The following is a 23018-nucleotide window of genomic DNA, read 5'->3' as shown; positions in this document are numbered from 1 at the left end:
CAGTGTGGCCAGGCCTCGCGGCTGTACTGTACTGACAGGAGAGATGAAAACAAAAGATTAGCCTGCTCCCTTGCTAGCTCGCTAACCTGCAGCGTTTAATACCGCCGCGGCCCCTTTGCGACCCTTTCTTTGGTAACGTAGTAGCACCTGAGGCGGAGCTGGCAGAGTTGATATGCATTTTGCAATATTATTTTATTTGCCAAATTTCCTGTTTGGCAGAACATCCTGTCTTGCTGTTTCACCATCAGCTTGAAGTGTTTTCAGCAGTTAGCTTCAAATAGGTGATAGTCATAGTGTTAATGCTGATGTGTTTGTAGTAGCTGGTGAATGAACGTTGAGGTGTACAGCAGAGCCAGAGGAACTTTATAAAGACATGTTCAAGCTGCGTAGAAACACCTGCAAGCAAACTTTGAGAAGATTTCACCGTTGTTCCTTAAATTCACTGAGTAGAACAAATTCAAGTTGGTGTTGATACTGTCAAACTGCAGCATCTTGGTTTGTGACCCCTCAACACCCTCATAGTCCAGTGAAGGGCTCCTCAGTGACACACTGCAATGTCAGAGACTCTGATAACAGGACAGACATCGGAGGATCTGTTGGCCGACTTTGAGACCTTGCTGAACTCTGGGAGCATTGACCTGGGCGAGGACCACCAGATAGTGATCATCACCAGCCCCAGCAATGAGGGACTCCACCCGGCCGCCGCTCCCACCAGCACGGGGGAAATCCTGCTGTTCGCCACGCCGCAGGGCCCAGCTGACGTGGGGATTCAGGACAAGAGACGGCCGGCTCTGGGAAGACCTCCGGTGAGGAGAGGGGGGAGGTGTGGGAAGAAGGTGGAGAGACAGTTCAGAGAAAGTGAAAGAGCGATAGAGGAAGTGGTTAGCTGAGAGGTAGTCCTGTTATATAAACATGTCAGCATATGCTGACATGTTTACATAAATGTACTTCTGCCTGCGTAACATGGTGTGCATATATATTAATTTCACCCTGCCTGTTACTTTAAGATGTTTTGTTTGTCTTTTCATTCAGTCCTTTCCTCCTCTTCATACATAATTAGTGCACACGTGCCGTAACACAGGGTGTATAATCGTGGTAGTTTTTTTTTTTGACAGTGTTTCTACAACATCTGTCTTTCATCAGGTCAAGAGGAAGTTGGACCTGGACAGTGACCATCAGTATGTCAGCACCACGCGACCGTCTGTAGGCCCAGCTCCACCCTCCACACCTGCTCCTCCCAGAGGTACACACATGCACACACACACACACGTACACACACACAGGCAGCTCATTCTGCTGATTTTTTTTTTCATTGTTACCCCGAATTCACCGTAGAAGCAACACATCAGCTGCACATCAGCCATCCGATCCATACATGCTCTGACCTTTGCCACGGCCATCATTGTCCCAAGCAGCTGTCCATCCAGCCGGCCTGTTTTTGTCTCTACCAGGCTGACCAAGCATGAGAAATAATTAAAACTACTGGTCTGTTCAAAAGAGTTTTTAAGCATACAGAAAGACAGTGGCTGCTATTTATTCATTCGTTTTTTGCTTTAGTGTTTCTTCCTCCCGTTGATCTTGATCAGTAGTTGTGGTTCAAAAGGTGGAGAGATGAGGTAGGAGCCATGAATGGTTGCTGATGACGGCCACGCTTCACTTCATGCAGAACAAGCAGGATAGAAAATAGACTTTTCTTTTTTAATTTTTTTTTAGTTGTTGATAAATGAACAAAATTCAAATTGTTATCATGTCTTTCAAAATAGGATAAATACAAGGCAAGCAGTGCAAATATCAACTGTATTAAAGAATTGTATTTTAAAAATGGCATGCATTATATAGTACAGTGAGGAGCTTGTTTCTCAGGTGTCGCTGAGAAAAGAACTCCAGTCTGTCGTGAAACCCACATGCGTTTCCTCTCCCTTTCTTTCCAGTTCCTCGAAGCACGACGGAGAAGTCGCGATACGACACGTCCTTGAACCTGACCACCAAGCGCTTTCTCAACCTGTTGTCCCAGTCAGCTGACGGTGTGGTGGATCTGAACTGGGCCTCGCAGGTCCTGGATGTCCAGAAGAGACGCATATATGACATAACCAACGTTCTGGAGGGAATCCAGCTCATTTCCAAGAAGTCCAAGAACAACATCCAGTGGCTGTGAGTATAAAAAAAATAGCCACGTGTTACCATGGCCCATGAGCAGGAAGGGCCATAATACAGCAGTAAAATGTTAAAAGTGGTACGTGAGTCTATAAACCACTTGAATTTTATTTTTCTGTGCTGTCTTCTCCTGCAGTGGTAATCGAGTTGACACAGCATTGGTTTCCCGCCACAAGGACTTGCAGAGGGAGGTGTGTGACCTCACAGAGGCTGAGGAGCAGCTGGACGAACTCATTTCCAAATGCAACCTACAGCTCCGACTGCTCACAGAGGACCCACAGAACAAGAAATATCCTTCTGACAGGACACTTCGATGGGCGAGACAGGACATGACAGGGAGTCACTGTTAGAAGTGTATGAACCTTGTTAGATTGGAAACTGTTCACTGGCTAGCAGAGGATGGCTGTCACATTTGTTTATATTCTTTTCTTCTCATTTCAAGTAATGTATTTAATGTTGCCACTTGGCATAGACAGCAGAGCTTTATCTAAGCAGTGTTGCAGTCTTGGGGCTCTGTCGGTCTAAATGTGGCACCACTTGCAGCTGTATTGTATTCCTTAACTGCTGTGTTTGTCACATTGGGCTATGTGCGGTGCCAGGACTTGAGGAAGTCATTTGATTCCCCAGACCAGCTGGTAATGGTGATCAGAGCTCCACCAGAGACCCAGATGCAAGTTTCAGAACCCAGCAAGGTACGGGCCCTGAGCAGGATTCAGCTTTCTAAAATGGGTTTGTTTTTGAGCTGGTGAGATTTTTCATGACCGTGCACATTTTGTCCACATGTCTCCAGGGTTACCAGGTGTCGCTGAAGAGCACACGTGGTCCGATCGACGTCTTCCTCTGTCCAGAGGACAGCTCCGGCATCTGCAGCCCCGTGACAGGAAGTAGTCCCTCGAAACCCAACGTGGACCGCTCCCCGGTCCCGCCTCCCACACAACCCACAGAACAATCACAAGTCAGAACGTCCACAGCCGCCCTGGAAGTGGGTTTACCGTCATCATCAACATCATCGCCAGAGTCCACGTCATCCACAGTGACAGCAGCCTCCCAGCAGGACCCCTCATCACTGGTGTTAGGTGGCGACACAGGTGAGTGAGCTGCTTTCATGGAAGACAGAGGCTGTCGTCAACCTGTCTGTATTACACTCAGAACCTGGATGCTAGTTAGCTTAGCTTGCTAATGTTTGCACTCTGTCCCACTATACGTTACTTTCCTTCATTCATGTTATTCCAACAACTGCTGAGTCATCGTCAGCTCCTGCACACTCAGTGTTGTGTTTGTCTCATGAAGGAGGGGGGCTAATTAGCATTAGCTGTCTGGATGTGGTGATGGCAAATGACCAGATTGCCAAATCTCAGCAACGGTAGCCACAGCCCTCGTTACGTCATCCGGTGATCGCAATCACAACGCAGATGTGTCGTGTTGCGTGGGAGTGTTGAAATCACAGATGGGACAAAGCAACAGCTCGAAAAAAAAATGCACTGCAGCTATTTTTAGTGGCAGCGCACGCAGATATTCAACCAATCAAATTACAGCACCAACATCATCAGTCAGAACCAAAAATTCCTGATCTTCCCCATTGAAAAATTTATGTTATCATGTGGATTTGAAAGGATAAAGCATCATCAATACAAGTACACAAAAGTCACAGTATACGTCCACAAAGTATACAACAGACAGTCCAAGGACATTAGCATAAGGGAAACACAGGCGTTTCTCAGTTTCCTGTCGTGCTGCCTCCTGTGTCAAGCACCACGAGAGAAGCAAAACGGAGCATTTGTTTGGAGAATACCAGTGGATTTGTAGAGTCATCCTCGCCTTCTCATTCAACATCCTCCCACAAACGCTGTGAGCCGCTCAGGTGCTTTCACACAGCGAGCAGCCACCGCCGCTGCAGCTCCTGCCCGCCAGCATCCATGTCGTGTATTTTGAATCATTGCAGGCTTTTCTCAGTCCTAAACTCTGAATACAGTGGCAAAGAGCGGTGAATGTTCATGTTCATGAAACACCGCTGCCCTCCTTGTCCTTGCTGCTCAGGTCAGTTGTGTTTACACTGAAAAGAATAGAGGTGGCGGTGGCAGCATCCACTCGTCTGAACGCACCGGGCTCCAACTAACGATTACTGTCCTTGTTGATCAATCTGTCAGTTATTAATGTTCAACCAACAGTCTAAAGCCCAAAGATAAGAGTTTATTTTCATGAAAAGCATCAAGTCCTTACATTTGAATTTGGTATTTTTACATTAAAAATGATTGAAGCGATTATTCAGTCATCAAAATAACTGCAGATAAATTTTACATTGATTGACTGTTTGATTATTCATCTGATCGTTGCAGCTCTATAAACAGTTATCACCTTTCCTGCTATGACATTTCAAAATGTCAGCTGTGAAAAACACCTATGAAGATAATCTGTCACGAAGACAAAGGGATGGTGCGCTGTTTGTTGACATTTGTGTGTTTAAGTCGTTAAATCCGGCTGTGATCCAGTATTTTTCTCATTTGACTCTCTGTAACAGAGTCACTCCTGGGAGGAGACCCGTTCGCCAGCCTCGGAGACATGCCCGACTTTGACCTTTCACCCCTCTCCACCTCGGACTTCCTGAACGGAGAGGGCCTCTCTCTCCCATTGGATGGTTTCATCAACCTGTCCCCCCCTCACAGCCATGACTACCACTTTGGACTGGAGGACCATGAAGGCATCAGCGAACTGTTTGATTGTGACTTTGGAGACCTATCACAGGTTTTGGGGGACAGTTAAATGAAAACGGACAGGAGGATTGGAAATCAGCGTGGTATGGACAAACTGACTAAAACCCAGACGTGATGCTGTGGTTTATGGGAAAATGTTTTGTGTAGTAATTGGTTGTGATCTCCAAAATACTACCCCAACGACAGAATCTCAAAAAGTCCCCCAAATTGTACAGCACATGCTTAGCACTTCTCTTTGGCCATCGGAACATTTTAGCCCAAGACTTTAGCTTTAGTATAGCTATTTAAATTATTTATATGAATTTTATTTTGATATTTTTTGCCAAGTAAGGGTTTTGTTGTTATTAATGTTTTATCCAAGTGATTGCGTGTGGAGCACGGACCCACAGGGCTGGTTTCCTCAACACTGATGAGCTTACATGCTGCGGCTCATAAGGCTGGTTTCTCAGACGGCTCGAGTCCGAGGCGAGGACAGAAAGGTTTGCATCCCGCCGCTGCAGGCTGAAGCTGCGTCCATGAAGCCGGTGTTATGACGAGTGCAGGTTCAGTGGCGGGTTGTCCAAAAGCATCTTGGAGCTGTGGTGCAGCGTCACACTCTGGTTCCACAGTGATGGAGGTCATTATTAGCACAAACATAAAGGCTTCTCCATCAGTAATTGCAGTAGTTTTGTCTGAAACACTGGAATCCTGAAAGACTGGTTTCTGTTTCGTCTGTCTGACAGTAACATTCGAGGTGTCATTGACCCAAATTCATGACGAGATTTGCACTTGTTCCACATCCTCCCACGGTGGATTAACAGTAGTTTGTAATGAAAAGCTAAAGGTCCATTTCTAATTGTCCTCCAAACGCACGGACCAGCAGATGGGCCGTCTGTGTGGGGCTCAACAAGGCCTAAGATGCTTTCGGGGGGCTTGACCTTCATCTTTCTTCACATCAATGATAACAAAGGGTTACTGGGACATTTTGAACATTTGTTATTTTTCTTCAAGAAGCTTTGGTCATGTGGAGAAAAGCCATTTAGAGAGTGGAAAGGACAAAGGTAGAGGCTCCACAGTGTGACAGATAATGTGGTTTTGAAGGAAAAATAAGCAATTCAGCTCTGGAAGGTCGAGGTATGTTTCGTCGGTGGGCCGGAAAACAGGCGATAATGGTTCGCTGCAGTCATGTCGGCAAGTAGAAACACACAGCGAAGATGTTCTCTCTTCGTTAGCAGGGCGTTCAGCCAGAGTCTCAGGTGTTTGGAGCAGAGCAAAGTCTTAAATCAACGTTTTGGATGCAAACAGGGATGAGAGCGTGACCGCTTTAGAAGCCTTTCATGGGCGTCGTGTAGGTTGAGAATAGGTTTAGAAAATGCTGGAAGACGGTGTGTGTGCGTGTGGGTGTTTGTTTTCGTTTTCGGCTTGTTCAGCCCAGAGTTCAAGTGAGAAAAGTTGGCCAGATGCCTGTAGATGAACGCTCCTCAAACCACCCACCGGCTACTGTCATGTGGGGAAGCTCCGATCAACACAAAGCGGAACAACGCAGCCATGTTCGACAGTTCTAATCAGTGTAGAGCAGCGGTGACTTCAGGAAGGGCTCAGTGGAGTGTGGGACATGCCATTATGTTATATGCACTTCAGATCAGAAAGTTGCTGTTCATGCCTTAAATCAGTGGCCTCTACCATGTGAAGGAACATACCCGCGATGTCTTATTTTAGCCCCCAAAGTATCCATTCTTTCTTTCTTTTCTTATTTTTCTACAGTAGTCACATCAGGTTCCATCCTCATCTACTTCTGCATGGTTTGGTTGTATCGCATTGATTTTCAGTTCAAATAAGCAGCAATAACAAAGACGTTTCCACATCATGTGCTCAGAGTGTGAGATGAGGAACTGTCCGGCTGTGTGTGTGTGTGTGTGTGTGTGTGTGTGTATTGTCGTAGTTAGAAATGTCTGCGTCAACCTTTTTTTTGTTGTTGTTATTCTAAGTAATGTAAGCTAACATGTTTGTACATTCCTGATGTGTGGGGTTTTAATGTGTGTGCGGGTGCACGTGTGTGGAAAATTCAACTCGTTTTGTTGTATTTCGTATTTATTGAAACAAAAAGGGTTTTAATTGAAAAAAATGGTACAAAAAATGTTAGTTTTCTGGCAGGAAGCGCCTTTATACCCAGACTTGGTAAATCCACGCGAGTGGCGCGTTGATACATGTGTCCTTCAGTGGTGAGTAGAAGTATTTTGTTTGTAAATTAGCATCTCATTGGAAGCATTTATATTTTTCCGTGTTTTGTTCCCTCATGGAGAATATATTTCCCCGTCTTTCCCGTTGTGCATGTGCAACCTTTGCATTGGTTAATGATGCAAAAAAAAATGTTTCTACTGAAAAATATTCAGTATATTTGTCATTTTTGACGGAACTGACTCATGTGTAACTTAATTGTCCGCATCTTATCAGCCTTTTCTGTCGCATCAGTTTAGTTTAAGGATCTGTTGATGTTGCAGGCAACATTGCTAATCTAAGGTTGTACATGTATTCTGGTGGAGCCTTTTGGTGCCTCAAACTGTCGTGAATGTGTGAAAACCTTCTAACTACAGTCATCTTTTGTCTTCTTCAATGTTTCCTTCAGGTCTTTGGAAACCTGAAAATCCAGTGTGTAATTTCAAGAGCATCCAGAAGTTTTAAGCTGACAGCGGTGTTACAAGCCACTGAAGTCGTAGGCTTCCTTTATAACCCGTGTAACCTTTAGAATGTATCATATTTTTGTTTGTCTTGGCCTTTAACTACAGGCGGGAGTTGAACTGATCAGCATCACTTGCAGAATGTGAGCGGTTCAGCCTTGTTAGCGATGTGTCTCTGCAGGACTAATGCAGTGCCTTGTTGAGGTAGAATATTAATTGTTGATGAATGCTCAAATCAGGATTTGTTTTTGTGTGCGGCCATGGTGACGGAATGCAATGTTTTCAGGTGTTTTGTGTGGGTTTTTGTTCGGGAAGCGTTCAAGATAACGTTGGTACCAGGGTTGAAATCAAATCGCCTTCAGTTTAAACTCAGATACTTCTGATAAATATCTTTGGGAATTCAAAGCATGTCGAAGGAGACATGTTCTAAAACAGCAGGTCCAGTCTGCGTTGAATTCAGTCTGAAATACGCGACATTTGATCCGAACTATACAACTCTTTAAATATTGGTAATGTGTTAGCTTTCTGATGACTATATGATATCTGTGGTTTGACAGATTAAAGTGAATTGACTCCAACCCTGATCCAGTCGCTGTTCAAAGTGCTTTTAAAGGAAACTTATCCAGCAACTTAACAATCAATCACAGTTATTCTGTTTCTTATTTTACAAATTTTATTTTTGTCGCTACATACTGGGTAAAAAAAAAAAATCCAGCTTTGTACTTGTCAATTATTAATGGGCCCCAATATGCCATTTTGTATCAAATTTTCTTTGACAAAAATAAAAAGTTAACTATTTTTGATTTGACCCATTTGTACCACACCTCGTCTTTCTGGAGCACAAAAGTGAATCTAGCCCTAAAAATGCAATGTCTCCTTTCACCATTCGCATTCATCTGACATGACTGAAGACTGTTGGTTGTATTTAAAATGATGGAAGAGCTACAGACATTTTCAGAGCAGGGGACCACACTTATGAGAGGTTTACAGTCCAAATGCAAGAGATGATTTGAAGTTTGTCATGCAGGCGCACACCCCACTCATTACTCTACACTATGAAAGATTAAAGATGCATTTCCAGTAGAAAGCACATGTGATGGCTGTGAGCGTGTTATGGTCCTGGCTCAGGCTCCAGGATTTTCCCTCTTCTTGTGTTTCCAGTGTTCGTGTCTCTCTCTCCCTCTCTGTCTGTGCTTGTTGTGTGTCTGTGGGTGTAGCGATCCTCCTGCACACCTCCAACCATCCACTCCTAATTGCATCAGCCAGCACACCTGCTCCTCATCATGCCATCAGCACGCAGTCTTCAAAGCCTGGTCCTCCTGTCATTAGTCACCAGACTGTTGAGTCTACCTGTGTAGTGGTGATACTCGGGCTCAGTGGTGAGGTCTGTTGGCATCCTCGTGGTTTCCTGAACCCTCTTTCATTTAGTTTCTGCTGGTGCCTCAGGTTCATGTCCTCCTGTGATGTCTGCCTGTCCTCCAGCCGACAGCTCAGCTCTTTCCCTTTGCCCAGCTTCACCATAAACTGTGGATCAGCTCTCCAAATCCTCCTCATCAGCTTTTCTAATAAAACTACATTGAACGTCTGCAGGTACTCCCTGTCTAAGTCCTACTTCAGGGCTCTAAACTTTATTTGACATAGCACACGCTGATTGGCATTAGTTATTCAGCATATTAACATTGAACATATATAACACATTTTGATATTTAATGTTTATGTTGAACAATATTTTACATTTTTAATCATAAGCCATTGTGCTGTAGAACATCTTGTAACTGGAGTTTGTGCAGTAAGAATGACTTGGATAAGAAATTAGTGAATTAGGCTAATTTTACTGTCATAGCTGTTTGAGGTTTAGCTCATTTTTAACTCAGTCTGGAGCGACTTATGGATTAATCTGCTGATTATTTTCTCCATTAACTGCTTGATTGTTTGGATTGTCTAAATTCAGAAAATAAAGAGAATTCCCAATTACCCAAATCCCAAAGTGACACATTTGCAGTGCTTGATTTGTCCAACCAAAAGTCCCAAACATTAAAATCCTACTTTTTGTATCTCAGCAAATGTACGACTCATTATCTTCAATTTGTCATTACTAGGAAAATGAAATGCTGAGACTGAGCTTATCACTGTCAGAAATAACCAGAAAAAGTACATGTGGAGGTCAGTTAACTCATTTTCCAGCAGGATCATCACATTTGAGTTAATACAGTCTGACCTGTGCAGCTAGAGGGAGCCCTTCACCCAAGACAGCAAAGAGAGGACAGGAAACCAGCACAGAGCTCGACAGGAGTGCATGATGTGTAGTAGAAAGCTGTCGTTGACGTCAGCGTTGAGTCATTTGGTGTGAAAGTTGAGTAAATCTTGCACTGAGGTAGTATTTACAATGCCTTACATTGTACAGGAGTTTCTATTTTTGTGGTCACTCTGTGGTCTCGGTCTGCTTATAGATTATTATCACCTTCAAGTCCTTGAAAACTTTCATTCTCTTACATAATTTAAGGTCTTTAAGGAATTGTTTGACGTTTTGTGGAAAAGCACCTCTACTGCGATTAAGCGTTTCACTGTTTCCACAATTAATGTGATATCTCATTTGTTTAATCCTGTCCAAAAGGCAAAGGATAAAAACAAGTTTCAGCTCTCCAGACTTAACTCTGGGCTCAGATACTCGTCTCCTGATTCTACAGAGATATTAGATTTTCTCCTCGAGCTCTCATCAAGAAAGCTAATTTGCGTATTATTCAAAATGTCAAACTATTCTTTGACATACAAAGAACACTTCACACTCAAATGATTTTCCTTTATTTCAGATCGCTGCCTCTTCGGTGGAATATCCCAGTCACTTACCTAACATGCTTTGATGTGTGTGGAATGAAGGAAAGTTGGTTGAAAAAGCTTCCTATTTAACCTGTGAGACCACCAGTATCGCATATTATATACATGGTTAGACCAGCCCTTACCTGCTGCTGCTGCTCCACAGTCAATAGTATCAGTTTAATAATTGTTAAAATGTTTGTTAGAGTGGTTTGGCTTTCAGCTATGGACTACTGTGTGTGGAAGGAACCATGAAGATGTTGGCGGATGGCCACAGTGTGTAATCTTCTTCTCGGTTACTTGCCATGCCTTTCCAGAGAAGGACGTGCATGCGGGTGGACAGCCCACACCTTACTCAACACCTTCATACAGAAGATGCATTTCCAAATCAAAAGGTGTGTGATTATTCTCGGAATTGATGCTTGAGTCATCAATGGTTCTTGAGTATGTGAGACACTGTGAAACTCATTACCTTTACTAGGCTTTATACTTAGAATGCATAAACTTTACATGTCATGAACTTACGTTTAGTTATTCTACAACTCATCATAAGAACATAAACTCAGTAACTGAATGTAGTTGGAGTTTGTACTGCAAAATGTGTATGAATTTGTCCCTTTATCATGAATATAGTTAACATTATGCGTGATTAGCATCATTGTGTTGTGGGCAAGTTAGCATGCTGATGTGCTGATGTTAGCATTCAGCTCAAAGCACTGCTGTGCACTGCCTCAAAGAGCATCTTAGTCTTTCTGAATCATTAATTAACTAAATAATTGATCAAAATCCAGCACCTGCACTGTCACTCTGATCCTTTCAGTTGCACAATATTTTTCACAATGTACTCTTCCACAAAGGAAGAACAGGAGTTTGTAAAAAATTGGCAGGTGGTCCATTTGAGCAACTTCCACACTCGTTGGCAGCAGACCGTCTGTACTGTTAGGCCTACAGACATTTTTACACTGACAGAAATAGCTGGAAAAACCGGTCAGCAGTTCATAGATAGCAAACAGAGTCAATTCTCTCTCAAATGGGATTTCATTAATGAGGTCAGTTACAAGGTTGATCAAATATATCAAATATTTAAGTCACCAACTATTATACGCCAGATGTGAAACTGAACTACTGACTGGATCAAACTACCCAGATTCCAGAAACCCCACAGGCCTGAGGTTCACTGTGCTACATGGTCAATGTTATTATGCATGGGACATGTTTTGTCAACCTTATTTGTATAAATGGAGAATCAGGATACTGCACTTTTACAATATGAAGTCATCCACCACCACACACCGACTCAAAAATGACTTGAGTTGAATCAGCAACCCCCTGACAATGTCAAAACTAATAAAACATGGCATGTCACTGTGCTTGTTTCTGCCGTTAACCCCCAGTGTGCTGTCATCCCTCTCATCTTTTGTGGTAGAAGTCCTTGAATAGTATTGAACTTTCTTAACATAGACTCAGATAAACTAAACGTTACACTCACGTTACACAGACTTTCACTGTTAAATATTATAGTGCACTGTATGCTTAGATACCATCACCTGCTGCTATCACTTGTCGTTAACTCGGTTGGTTTAAAACTGTCGTTAATGAATTACTGCTTCTGGGGCTTGGTTTGCCACTATTGACTGCTTTGAGGAGAGCATAGAAAAAAAGAGGACAGTGAGATGTTCATCAGTAGGGAGGTGGAGCCTGCTTGTCATTCCTTCAGTCACTTGTAACTCCTGCTGTCAGACAATGAACGGCATGCAGCAGACAGTACACAACATCTGTGGTGAGTTCACTCTGTAAATCATGCGTACCTTCAAGCTTTTTCTTCTCCAGAGAAAGGTGTGTGCATGCTTTTGAGTTACTTTGAATTGAAATGAAGCTCTATGCTGACGTACTTTCTTCAGATTTTACAAAAACTTGTCATTTAAGACTCAGGTTGGCGACATTTTTTAACTAACTTTTAACGTAGATCAAATGAATTGCATTTACACAGTGTCTCAGTTTTTGTTGTATGATTTCAACAGAAATCAGGTAGATAGATTTAAGATGAGTGACTAAAATTGATTACTTTTATCTGATATTTTGCTGAAGAATCTGTGCATATCTTTTCCAGTTTGTTGAAAGAAGTGTGACTTAGCATTAAGTATTTTAGCTTCTCTTTCATTTCAGCTCCTTCTCCACTTTGCTGTGGAGTGTGCCGTGTTCCTTCGACTATCTTTAGATCAATGTGGTTCTCGTAACGCATCGTTTGTTTCTCCAGGCGCCGACAATGGCCACTGCCGACTGAAGTTAGTCAACTTCGAGGCTCATGAAAACCACGTTTCCCATGAGACACAGGGGCTCAGCAGAAAGCACCTGGTGGTGCGACGAGGGAAACCATTCAAACTCACTCTGCTGTTTGGCAGCCCGTCGTGGAGTCCTGCCACTGAAAGACTGGTCCTGAATGTTTGGCTAGGTATAAAACATAGAATCCAGTCAAGATCGTGTCCTTTCCAAAAGACAAAACTAGAAAATTGACATCAGTCTCATGTCTGTGCTTTAAGTAAGGAGCTGGAGCCATGATGTGTTTTTTTACCCAACTAAGCATAAAGACAGGAGATAGAAGAAACAGCTAGCTTGGCTGTGTCCAGAGTGAAAAGACGCACATACCAGCATCTCTAACATTTTCAAATTAACACATTTTATCTCTTCTTCAATCCATACACTAAAAGAAATATAAAAACAGCATTCTTTTATTTCAAGGAGGTTACTAGCTTCTCTGACTACACAGTCGAAAATATTTATGACATGTAGCAAACCACAAATTGTTAATTGATTTTTATTTTTGTGTATATATTATGCAAATTAGATTTGTGTTAGTTAGTGAGCTTTCTAGGCCATGAAGCTTTTTTTCCTGCTTCCAATTTTTATGCTATGCTAGACCAACCCTGTCCTGACTCCAGCTCCATACTCAGCACACAAAAATGAGAGTGGTATCAATCCTTTTCATTCATGGAAAAGAAGAGCAAAGTAAAGGACAGTAAAAGATGGACAAGAGGGATGATCAAACAAACAAGACAAGACAGATTAGGACAACACAGGAGAGTAAAGGTACGCAGGGCGGCAGAGGACTGGATGTGGTACACAGGACAGGGCAGGAGAGACATGATAGAATGAAACAAATTAAAAGAATAGTGCCTCATTCAGAGCATTTTACATTTAACATTAAATCTCTGGACATGTCAGGTTGTCCCCCTCTGCAATTAAGCTGCATTACAGATGGGCACAAGACTTTTTACTCACCTTGCATACCTACAGGCTTAAAGTGAGACTATGCAACTTTTGCACAACACTGGCAACTGTGTCACATGCTACATTGCTGAAGACTGCCCATTATTCTGAAACCCAACAGTATGAAAAATAATGGGCCACACACCAGCCACCATAAGCAACTAGTAATAATTATGTCATCTCTCTTTAAGTAAACTGCGTTTTCTTTCATCATACAGGTGATATGTCAAAGAGGATCCCAGTCCAGCCCTCTGGTAAGCAGTCCGATCCCCAAGGCTGGTCTGCCAAAATCTACCCAGGCGACAGGCATCCTAAGTCAGTCACCATCCACATCTGCTCCCCTGTTCTATCCTCTGTTGGTCTGTACCACCTCCAGGTCGACATAGAGGCCACACAGAACACAACGAGGTATGCAGTGGGAACATTTGTGCTGCTCTGCAACCCTTGGCTGAAAGGTGCGTGCATGTTCTAATACTCCTGTCTGTTATTGTTTGCATGTTTTTGTTGTTATCTTGTTATAGACCTCATTTCACACCACTGCCATTGCTTTTTCAGACGATCCTGTGTACATGCCTTCGGATGTCCAAATACAAGAGTACATCAAGAGTGATTATGGGTTGGTGTACATGGGCAGCAACCTAAACATTAGTAAGCAGCCCTGGTCGTTTGGTCAGGTATGTGACACCCAACTATATGCAACTATTGTGAATGGCTCATGTATAATCACAGCATTATGTCACAAACTAGCTCAGTATATGTGCAAAGGAGTGTAAAGCAGCCAAATTAGAGTGATAACACTCCCCTTGGCAGGAGAACACAAGTTAGTCTAGTGCAGGGGGAAGGGGAGGGGTTATACCAATTATTTAAGAGTAAGAATTCATTCCAGCTTTGTTTGTGTTTCCATGTATGCAGTATGAGCCTGGGGTCCTTGAGGCATGTCTGCAGCTCCTTCAGGTCAGCCCTCAGCACCTCACAGACAAAAACAAGGACTACATCCTACGAGCAGACCCTGTCTACATCAGCAGGGTGATCTGTGCTATGGTAAGAGACAGCACTCACAAACACTGTATGTATGTGTGATAAAAATGCACAAACATGTACATGCAGTTCCCTTCATGCCAGATTTGTTACTAATTAAACTATTTTCTCTGCAGTTTTATGGTAAAGAAAGAAAGACTGGTCAGTAGTGATTCTCTGTTTTCTTTCCTCCTGTCAAAGGTGAACTGTAATGATGATTATGGTATTTTGGAAGGCAAGTGGAAGGGCAGCTACAAAGACGGTGTCAAGCCCACAGAGTGGAGCAGCAGCGCCGACATCCTTCACCGCTGGGCCTCGTCCAAATGCAGCCCTGTGCGCTATGGGCAGTGCTGGGTCTTTGCATCTGTCCTCTGCACAGGTGCTTTGAATAACTGACACACAAGATTGCATTTATGCCAAAATCATGACATTTGAGCATTACTGCAGAGCAGTTGCCCAACATCTCATTTAATTTTTATTGGCCTGCAGAGTCCAGTAACATTCGTAGTTATCACAGGTTTTAGTTTCTTACAATGGTCCTGACATAAGCTAAACCCAACAAACTATATTAATGATACATTAGTCAGTGTTATTTATTGGTTTCGTCCTAGTTATTAGTTGTTCATCCTTAAAATATCATCATCATCATCACCATCACTAATTCATTCGAGTTATTTGTTAAGTTTAAGACTGACTTTTTTCTTCCAGTGATGAGAGTGCTGGGGATTCCTTCCCGGGTGGTGACAGTTTTTAACGCAGCCCATGACGGTGACGGCAACATGAAAATTGTAGAATACTACTCAAGCACAGGGGAAAAGCGCAACGTGTCAAAGGACAGCATTTGGTTGGTGTCTGTTGCTATCACAGTTGGTCTTTTACTTGTTTAGCTATCAGGATGATTTGACATTTACCTTTAATAGGATTTTTTCAAGAAGCGCTTTATTGATTTACTACAATTAAGTGTACTGCTGTGTGGTTTAACATTAAGCAAATGATCATTTACATGAACTCTTATTTGACTTATTTGTGTGTGTGCATCCATACCTATGTGTCCTCTTGCAGGAACTTCCATGTGTGGGTGGAGTGCTGGATGAGGAGACCAGACCTCGGTGCAGGGTTCGATGGCTGGCAGGTAGTGGACCCGACGCCCCAGGAGAAGAGTGCAGGTGGGTCCCTGATTGAAGTGGGATTCAACATGGTGCTGCCATTTCTTCAGATGTCATTTTTTTAGCTTTGACTTTCAAATTTGCACACAAATCTTGAAAACCTTGCTGTATCAAAACTGAATGCATCACTCTGTGCAGGGATATACTGCTGTGGCCCTTGCCCAGTAACTGCCATTCAGCGACGTTGCGGTGGCACCCCTTACGACTTTGCATTCATCTGTGCCTCTGTTGACGCCGATGTCCTACGACTGATTGTGCACAACGGACGGGTGGTGGGCAAGACAGTGGACACTGAGTGCGTGGGACAGATCATCTACACCAAGAGCATCAATTCAGACAGACCCGAGAATCTGACACAGAATTATAAGAAGAAAAGTAAGACAAGGTCCCCTGTCTGAGGCTTCCCATAGGGAGATTTACAGAGTTAAAACATACATTAGATACAGTGTGAGGTATCTTCCTTAACAAGCAGCCAGTTTGTGTAATGAGAAGAGTCAGCATGATGCAAATGCAATGTGTGTATGCACAGTTTGTCAGCAGTCTTTGCTCTCCACATGTGTTCTAAAGGTTTCTCTGTATTTTCTGTCCTTTTTCAGGGGAACAACTTGTCAGAATGATAGCGATGCCATGTGGAGGTCAGTGGCTGTGAAACAAAATGTCTCCGTCCTCTCTTCCCCATGCCAGCATACAGTACACATTCACACACAAATACCTTAAAATGGAAGTTATTTTGCAACTTAACAGTCCCCACTTTTTTCCCTACAGAAGTGCTGTGGAGCTGTTTTTATATGAGTTGGTTCCCATTCTGTTTATCTCGTGCGCACACGCACATGTGGGATATGAATTCCTGCCAATGACTTCACACTATTCTGCTGATCCACAGGTGGCAGTAAGTTGCCCAAAACGTTGAAGGGTAGCGGAAGGAGAAACAATGCAGGGCACAGAAGACAAAAACAGAAGTTAATGTGAAAATATTCTGATTCAAATTATCAGTGGTGCTTTCTGTTGGCCTGAAGCCATCCCACAGTTTTCACTTGGGCAGGAATACATTTCCTCCAGGCACACTTCACTTGACGTACAACGTAAGCTGCACAACAGATAACTGACAGCTCTCTCCATCACTCAGACAACAGCTTTAACTTGTGTGGACAAATGCTAACCACTAAGCTTGTCTGCTTTTCTGGAAACCTAAAATCCCTCCCTGAATATCCCCATACCAGTTTTGAATAATTACAAGACACAAAATAAGTTGCATTTCCAAACGAAGCTCTATTTTATGTCTGCCAAGCCTAATTTTACGAACGAGCTCACAGCATGAAGTCTGGCTGCCATTTTTTTTTCTCTAGCCGAAAGGTATCCTTTTATCCTTGATGAACTGTTGATCATTTTCCCATTTGCTTTTACAGCTACTCTCTCAGCACAAAATGCTTCTGATGCTGGTTCACTGCGTAGTGAGGCGGGTAAGCTCCCATTGTAGTCTTGCTGTCACAATACATTTACTGAGTCACTATTCTGGCTTCATTTTCACAATGCCACAGGGTGTCTGCCACCAAGAAGTACTAATACTGTCATAGTCCTGGCACCACATGTACTAATAATATATATGCTAATAAGTAGTAATATGCTTAGAAGTAGTAATATTAGTGTGTGCAGGCAAGGAACTTGGGATGAAAGCATTTTAGGCTATATACATTGTATATACACAATGCTGAAATCATTCCCATATCCATTCATTTACTATTTCACACATAATAAACCCTCAATACTTCATCCTGTAGTGAGCAGCATATTGAAATTTCTGACATTTATGAATCATCATTTGCATCGCCACAGACCTCTGGTAGATTGCATTTTTAGTATTCAGCTCATTTCAAATTAAAATTTTTCCTTTTGTCCAACCACAAAAAATTGTTGAAGACATTCAAAACTGTGAAAACTTTTCCAGCTAGTCTAGAAGCATGTACTGATTATGAGCAGCAGGAAATATGCACAAATAGCCCTCATAATGTTTGACTTGTAATGATGTGCTCTGTGTTAAATGTGTCTCTACAGGGAAAATACACATTACATGCTTCAAAGTTCCATTTTACATGGTCACTAAAATCTAATAAGATATTTAACTGGTTGTGTTTGACAATTTTGTTGTCAGTTGCAGAACATTAAAGGGACACTCTGATTTTATTCACCTGGGAATGATTCACCCACCAATCAGAAGGGATGTCTGCAAACCTTCGGCCATATAGCGTTTAGTCAAACACAAAAAACATTGCGTTCAAGGATTAAACCTGACATGTAAACATGTGCAGTTAACACCAATAGCACCAGTTTATTTTTCCCCTGTAACAAATGCAGTCTGCTCTTCATTGACTTATTTTGTAACTATCTGAAACAATGTCCACATCTCTCCCCTTCATCTAAAGGAGAAATGTCGCCTAGTTTGGGGGTGTCCCTAAACATAGATGAGGTGCCATCGGTGGGTGACAGCATCATCATATGCGTCACGGTCACAAACCAGTCAAGCAGCCCCAGGGTCCTGATGGAGCACCTGAACGCTCAGCTGAAGGAATACAACAGCAGCCCACAGGAGACCTTCTGGAAAAGAGACAAAGAAGTGCACATCCAGCCAGGTGGAGGTGAGGAGCCCACCACATTCATGAGTCACAGACAGTCTGAATATGTCCACTGTCTGGAACTATTGTTGCATGATCTTATTTAATAGTATTTAATTTTTAATATTTACTCTGTTGGTTTTGGTTTGCTTTGTTTCTCTCATGTTCATTCTTCCACATCCTTTATGTTCTCCGCAGTTCTGAAGCTCCGCCACACCATCCCGCCCTCTGAGTATGAGTCGATCCTTGTGGGTGATGACATTGTGAACGTGGCAGTGGTGATAAAGGACGTGAGGACCAAAGAAAGAGTCCTGGCCGCACAGGAGTTCAGTATAAGATCACCACAGATTACCATAGAGGTACAGCAGCATCCAGCATCCCCACTCTCCAACTCACAAAGTGCTACACATAAATTGTGTAGTGCTGTCTTCTTTTCTTTTTCTTCTTCACTGTTTCTCACCTTGATCTCTTTCATGGGTGTCATTTAAACGTGACAAGGTGAAGTTACGAATTTAATGCATCTGTGTAACACAGGTTGCTGTTTCACACTCATTAAAACATATCATGATGTTTATATTACATCATATTCGATGCACAGAATTTGCCATATACAACAATGTTCAGACAGTTTAAACCCTGTCACACAGTGATATAGCCTAAGAGGTCATCATTGTACAGTAAAAATCACATGTACTGACACTTTTAGCTATGGGTCTTTCTGTCAACTAGAACATACAAAAGCTAGACAATATAAACTTACGATGAACAAATATAATCAATAGAAAGAGAATAAAAAACAAGCTTGTTCCCAACAGCAATAACTAAAAAGGAATGTGTGGGATTTCATGTTGGCGTGGAGCAAATTCCAGGCAGAAGAAACCGTACAGAACAATTCATCATCCAGTTTGTTTGTGGACACGGCACAACCAGATGACCAGTGCTCACTTGACATGTATTATCAGTGTCTCCTCTTGCAACTGTGACTTCTCCACAGATTGAAGGAGGGGACAGCATCCAGATGAAGAAGGAGCACACAGCCCAGGTGTCCTTCACCAACACTTTGACCAAAACCCTGACTGGCGCCGTGCTAACCGTTGAGGGATGTGGCTTGTTGCAGGGCAAACACGAGGCCAGGTGAGTCTGTTTACAGTTGGACTTGAAGACACACAGTAAATCCTCACTCTCAGGTGGTATTTCTGGTTGTTATCTGCATGGCTCCTTAGGGTAACAGAGGTGTTGTTCAACGAAAAAAAAAAAAAAAACAATACTAAGTTCTGGGTCACATTCCAGGGGTGGCATGCACAGCTTCCTTGTTTGAGCTGGGAAGAAAAGGTGGCTGGTGGTTTAAGTGTCTGAGGAATGCAGTCTGGGAATGCTGTCAGTTATGTTGTAGCAGCAGCAGCAGCAGCAGCAGGAACATAATGTTGTTACATCCCAATGCAGTCATGTTGCTGTGTGGGGAGAGCGAGGGCCCATCAACCTCAGGGGATACATTTACTAATATATTCACACAATGAATTTTCCTCTCCTCTTTAAAAATAATAGCATAGCATAATGACAGGAAAAACAAGCTGCTGAAAACAAAAACAAGCAACAACAGCTTAATAATTGAATGTAATGAAAAACCATAGAAGAAAACTAAATGGCACAGTTCAGATTCACGTGTTGTTTTGCTGGTTCTATTTCAGGTTGGTAAACAGATTGAATCTTACTTTCTATACAAATAAGATTTTCCTCTGGGTTGCCAGGTTTGTCTATGTTGACCAGTCTCAGGCTCAGGCTCAGATTGTATGTGTTTTGCTTCTGCTACTCTGCTACTTGGTACTGTCTGTTCAGTGCTAAATAGCAATTAACTTTATTTAGATGGACCAAAAACAACCCCTTGTTAACCCTGAGGAAGGTTCAGAGACATGCATTTTCTGTCTGTCAATAATCAAAGAGGTGTTTGTGGTGTGAAGATGTAATCATCCTCTCCCATTTCCTCTCCCTGCTTCACCACTTTAACTGTACAAACTTTGTCAATGAAAGTTTGAAAAGTTTTAAAGCCATCTTTTCCAGCTTTGGTTCTATTCCCCCCTTGTTTCAGTGCCCTGGAGCCACGGTGGCTTTTTACTGGCACAGACAATGATGCAAAAGTTTCAGCCCAGAGAGAAATAAGTTTGCTAATTAGAGAAGAGATTCAGCCAAAAATCTAGTTAAGAGGTAACCCATCACCGTGCTAAGTACTGGAACAATGAAACTGCTTTGGCAGTGGCTTTTTTTTGGCTTGAGAAAGGACAGAACGAGAGGTCTGGGAGCCAGAAAAATCTCATGAATTTGCTGTGGAGCATCAAAAATCTTTCTAATTTTCGGCTTTTGTTCATCGTCTGACATTATTACCAATGTTGAAAACAATGGATCTCCAGACTTTTCCATTGTCACTGTGTGTGTCTTTGTGAGAGCTGAAGTTTGCAAAGATTACATTTCTCCTTTCCGTCCCCTAGACTGGTGTTCCTGCAGCCAGGCGACAAAATAGAGAAGACGGTGTCCATCATGGCCAACTCACCTGGCACTAAACTGCTGATGGCCACTTTCTCACACAGTACCAGCCTGGGCATCGTTTCCAGGAGTTTCCACAAAGTCTCTGTCATGACTGAATGACACCGACGAGTCCATCCTCCCTAACGCTTCAACAACTGGAAGTAACCTCTTCAAGCTTGAGAGTTAAACCAACAGCGCACATGAATGTTTTTGCACTGAGACGTGCAAGAAGTACTTGTTTTTATTCTTACAAGTTTGTATTTAGATTTTTTTTTCTACACATCTCAGGCAAAGATGACCTATTGTGTTTCTCAGTAAAGTGTCTCAATTCAGAGATCCATTCTGAATACTGGATATAAAAGACTATACTGGAATAAAACAACAATGCAAGTGATGGAAATTTGAACAGTAGCCCATATTACTAAGTGGGCCCTATATTAAAGAAGACTGATGGCAAACATCCAGCCTACATACAGAACTACATTTAGGTAGTATGAAAAAAAAAAACACATGACAATCAGTCAATAACCATCATTTTCGAAGCGCTTTGTCTGCTGTTCAGGCACAATAAAACCCTGGCTATCAAGCAAACGTTATCACATTTTCACATCAAGGTGTGACAGCTACCACTCTCGGTGGCACTGGCACACCGTGACACAGCCATGCTGACACAACAGCTTAATGACTGAGTAAACTCGGACAGATTAGGTTGGAAGCTCTGATAAAACTTTAAATTACAGTTATTTTGTCAAGCTACAAGAAGTCGGTTGTAACCACACCTAAAGAGCAGACTCGTGGCCTACGATCAAGATGTTATCACAGTGATATGTTGTTCTTATCTTGCCAGTGTTGCCAGTGAAGCTTCTCACCATCCATTGGCTCATACAGCGTCACACTGCACTTGGCACAGTTAGTCAGAGGAAGCTGCGTGTCCTGTCAACACCCTCCGACAAGCCCAGCTTCCTTCAACTTCCTGCCAACATGGTCAGTGAGTTGATACCTGGAATCTTGCCTTATGGGTCAAAGTTGGTCAAAGAATGGTCAAAATCGAAGCATCCAAGGCCCAAGATAACCTGATGTTACTGCCTGGTATGATGTGATGACATAATGTTGTTGGTCCCTCCCTGCCTGCAGTGATTTACTGGTATTTCAAACTGCTACTTCCTGTTCAAAATGTACAGCCCCCATACCCAATATGAGATCGCTCAAGTGATACCATTTGAGCAATTGCTCTGACATTGTAAAGCTTCCCCAGAGCCACAGCAGACATCACACACCTGTTTCACTCCACATGGTTTGTAAATTCATTCTGATGTGTAAAATTGGTGTATTGCCCCTTTACAGCTTTGCCTGGATTGTGCTGCATTGCTGTATCTCAATCACACCACTAGGTGGCAGCATTGGAGCAGCCACTTTTATGTCTGTCTGATATGTTCTCTCTGAAAATCTGTTTAACTATTGAGATGAAGAAAATAAAAAAATATTTTGTTTTGGTTTGGTTTAATAATTCTTCTGTGGTCTAGTCTCAGGCTCAGTTAAAAAAAGTTTGGCTTTATCTGTCATGCAGTGCCAAACCAAGTGTACACGTATGGCTTTTGGCCTGTTTTTAATTCTGTGTCTGCTGTGAGAGAAACTAGGCTACTGAAGGGACACAATGCAACCCCAACTTACTCAAGAATGTTTCCCTGCACAGAGTCAGCTGCTTTATGTATTGTTCATGTCAAGATACCGACTTTATGCAATTTGTCAAATGGGCACAGTGTCTTAAAAATGCAATTATCATAGAAAAAGTTTAGACAAGAGAAAGTCTGTGAAGGGTAGAAGAGGAGAGAAAGACATTCACCATCAACCCCAAGAAACCAAGAGCAACTTCGACACTGTAAAAAATCCCAGAGAAATTCAGTGGAATCAATCGATCTCTTGTCATGAATTTCATGTAAATACGTGCATTTGATTGGTTAATGAAGTTAATTCAGCAAAGTTTTAGTTTTTATCTTCAGACCTTTCTCAGAATTCACAAACACGAGTTCTTCTATCTTGAAATGATGAGGTGAATGAATGCACTGATGACAGTTCAAATAATCAAATTGAGAAGAAGCATGA

The 23018-nt window shown here is 42.5% G+C and overlaps 2 protein-coding genes across 2 annotated transcripts; both read left to right on the top strand.

Moving 5' to 3' along the window:
- The first annotated feature begins 287 nt into the window (after positions 1-287).
- On the top strand, positions 288-8320 carry e2f1 (E2F transcription factor 1). Its single transcript, XM_076740143.1, has 7 exons — positions 288-806; positions 1144-1243; positions 1932-2151; positions 2291-2443; positions 2732-2846; positions 2945-3242; positions 4673-8320. The coding sequence occupies exons 1-7, from the start codon at positions 555-557 to the stop codon at positions 4912-4914; spliced, it is 1380 nt and encodes a 459-aa protein (XP_076596258.1). The 5' UTR covers positions 288-554; the 3' UTR covers positions 4915-8320.
- Positions 8321-12079: 3759 nt separating this feature from the next.
- On the top strand, positions 12080-22359 carry LOC143327305 (protein-glutamine gamma-glutamyltransferase 2-like). Its single transcript, XM_076741576.1, has 15 exons — positions 12080-12116; positions 12594-12788; positions 13822-14058; positions 14159-14277; positions 14516-14644; positions 14822-14999; positions 15329-15464; positions 15683-15786; positions 15925-16161; positions 16383-16421; positions 17193-17246; positions 18207-18419; positions 18594-18754; positions 19390-19529; positions 20879-22359. The coding sequence occupies exons 1-15, from the start codon at positions 12080-12082 to the stop codon at positions 21033-21035; spliced, it is 2136 nt and encodes a 711-aa protein (XP_076597691.1). The 3' UTR covers positions 21036-22359.
- The last annotated feature ends 659 nt before the right edge of the window (positions 22360-23018 follow it).

Source organism: Chaetodon auriga, chromosome 10, assembly GCF_051107435.1.
Source record: "Chaetodon auriga isolate fChaAug3 chromosome 10, fChaAug3.hap1, whole genome shotgun sequence".
Lineage (NCBI taxonomy): Eukaryota > Metazoa > Chordata > Actinopteri > Chaetodontiformes > Chaetodontidae > Chaetodon > Chaetodon auriga.
The sequence above is the reverse complement of the archived record's forward strand: the minus strand, read 5'-3'. Positions and strand labels throughout refer to the sequence as shown.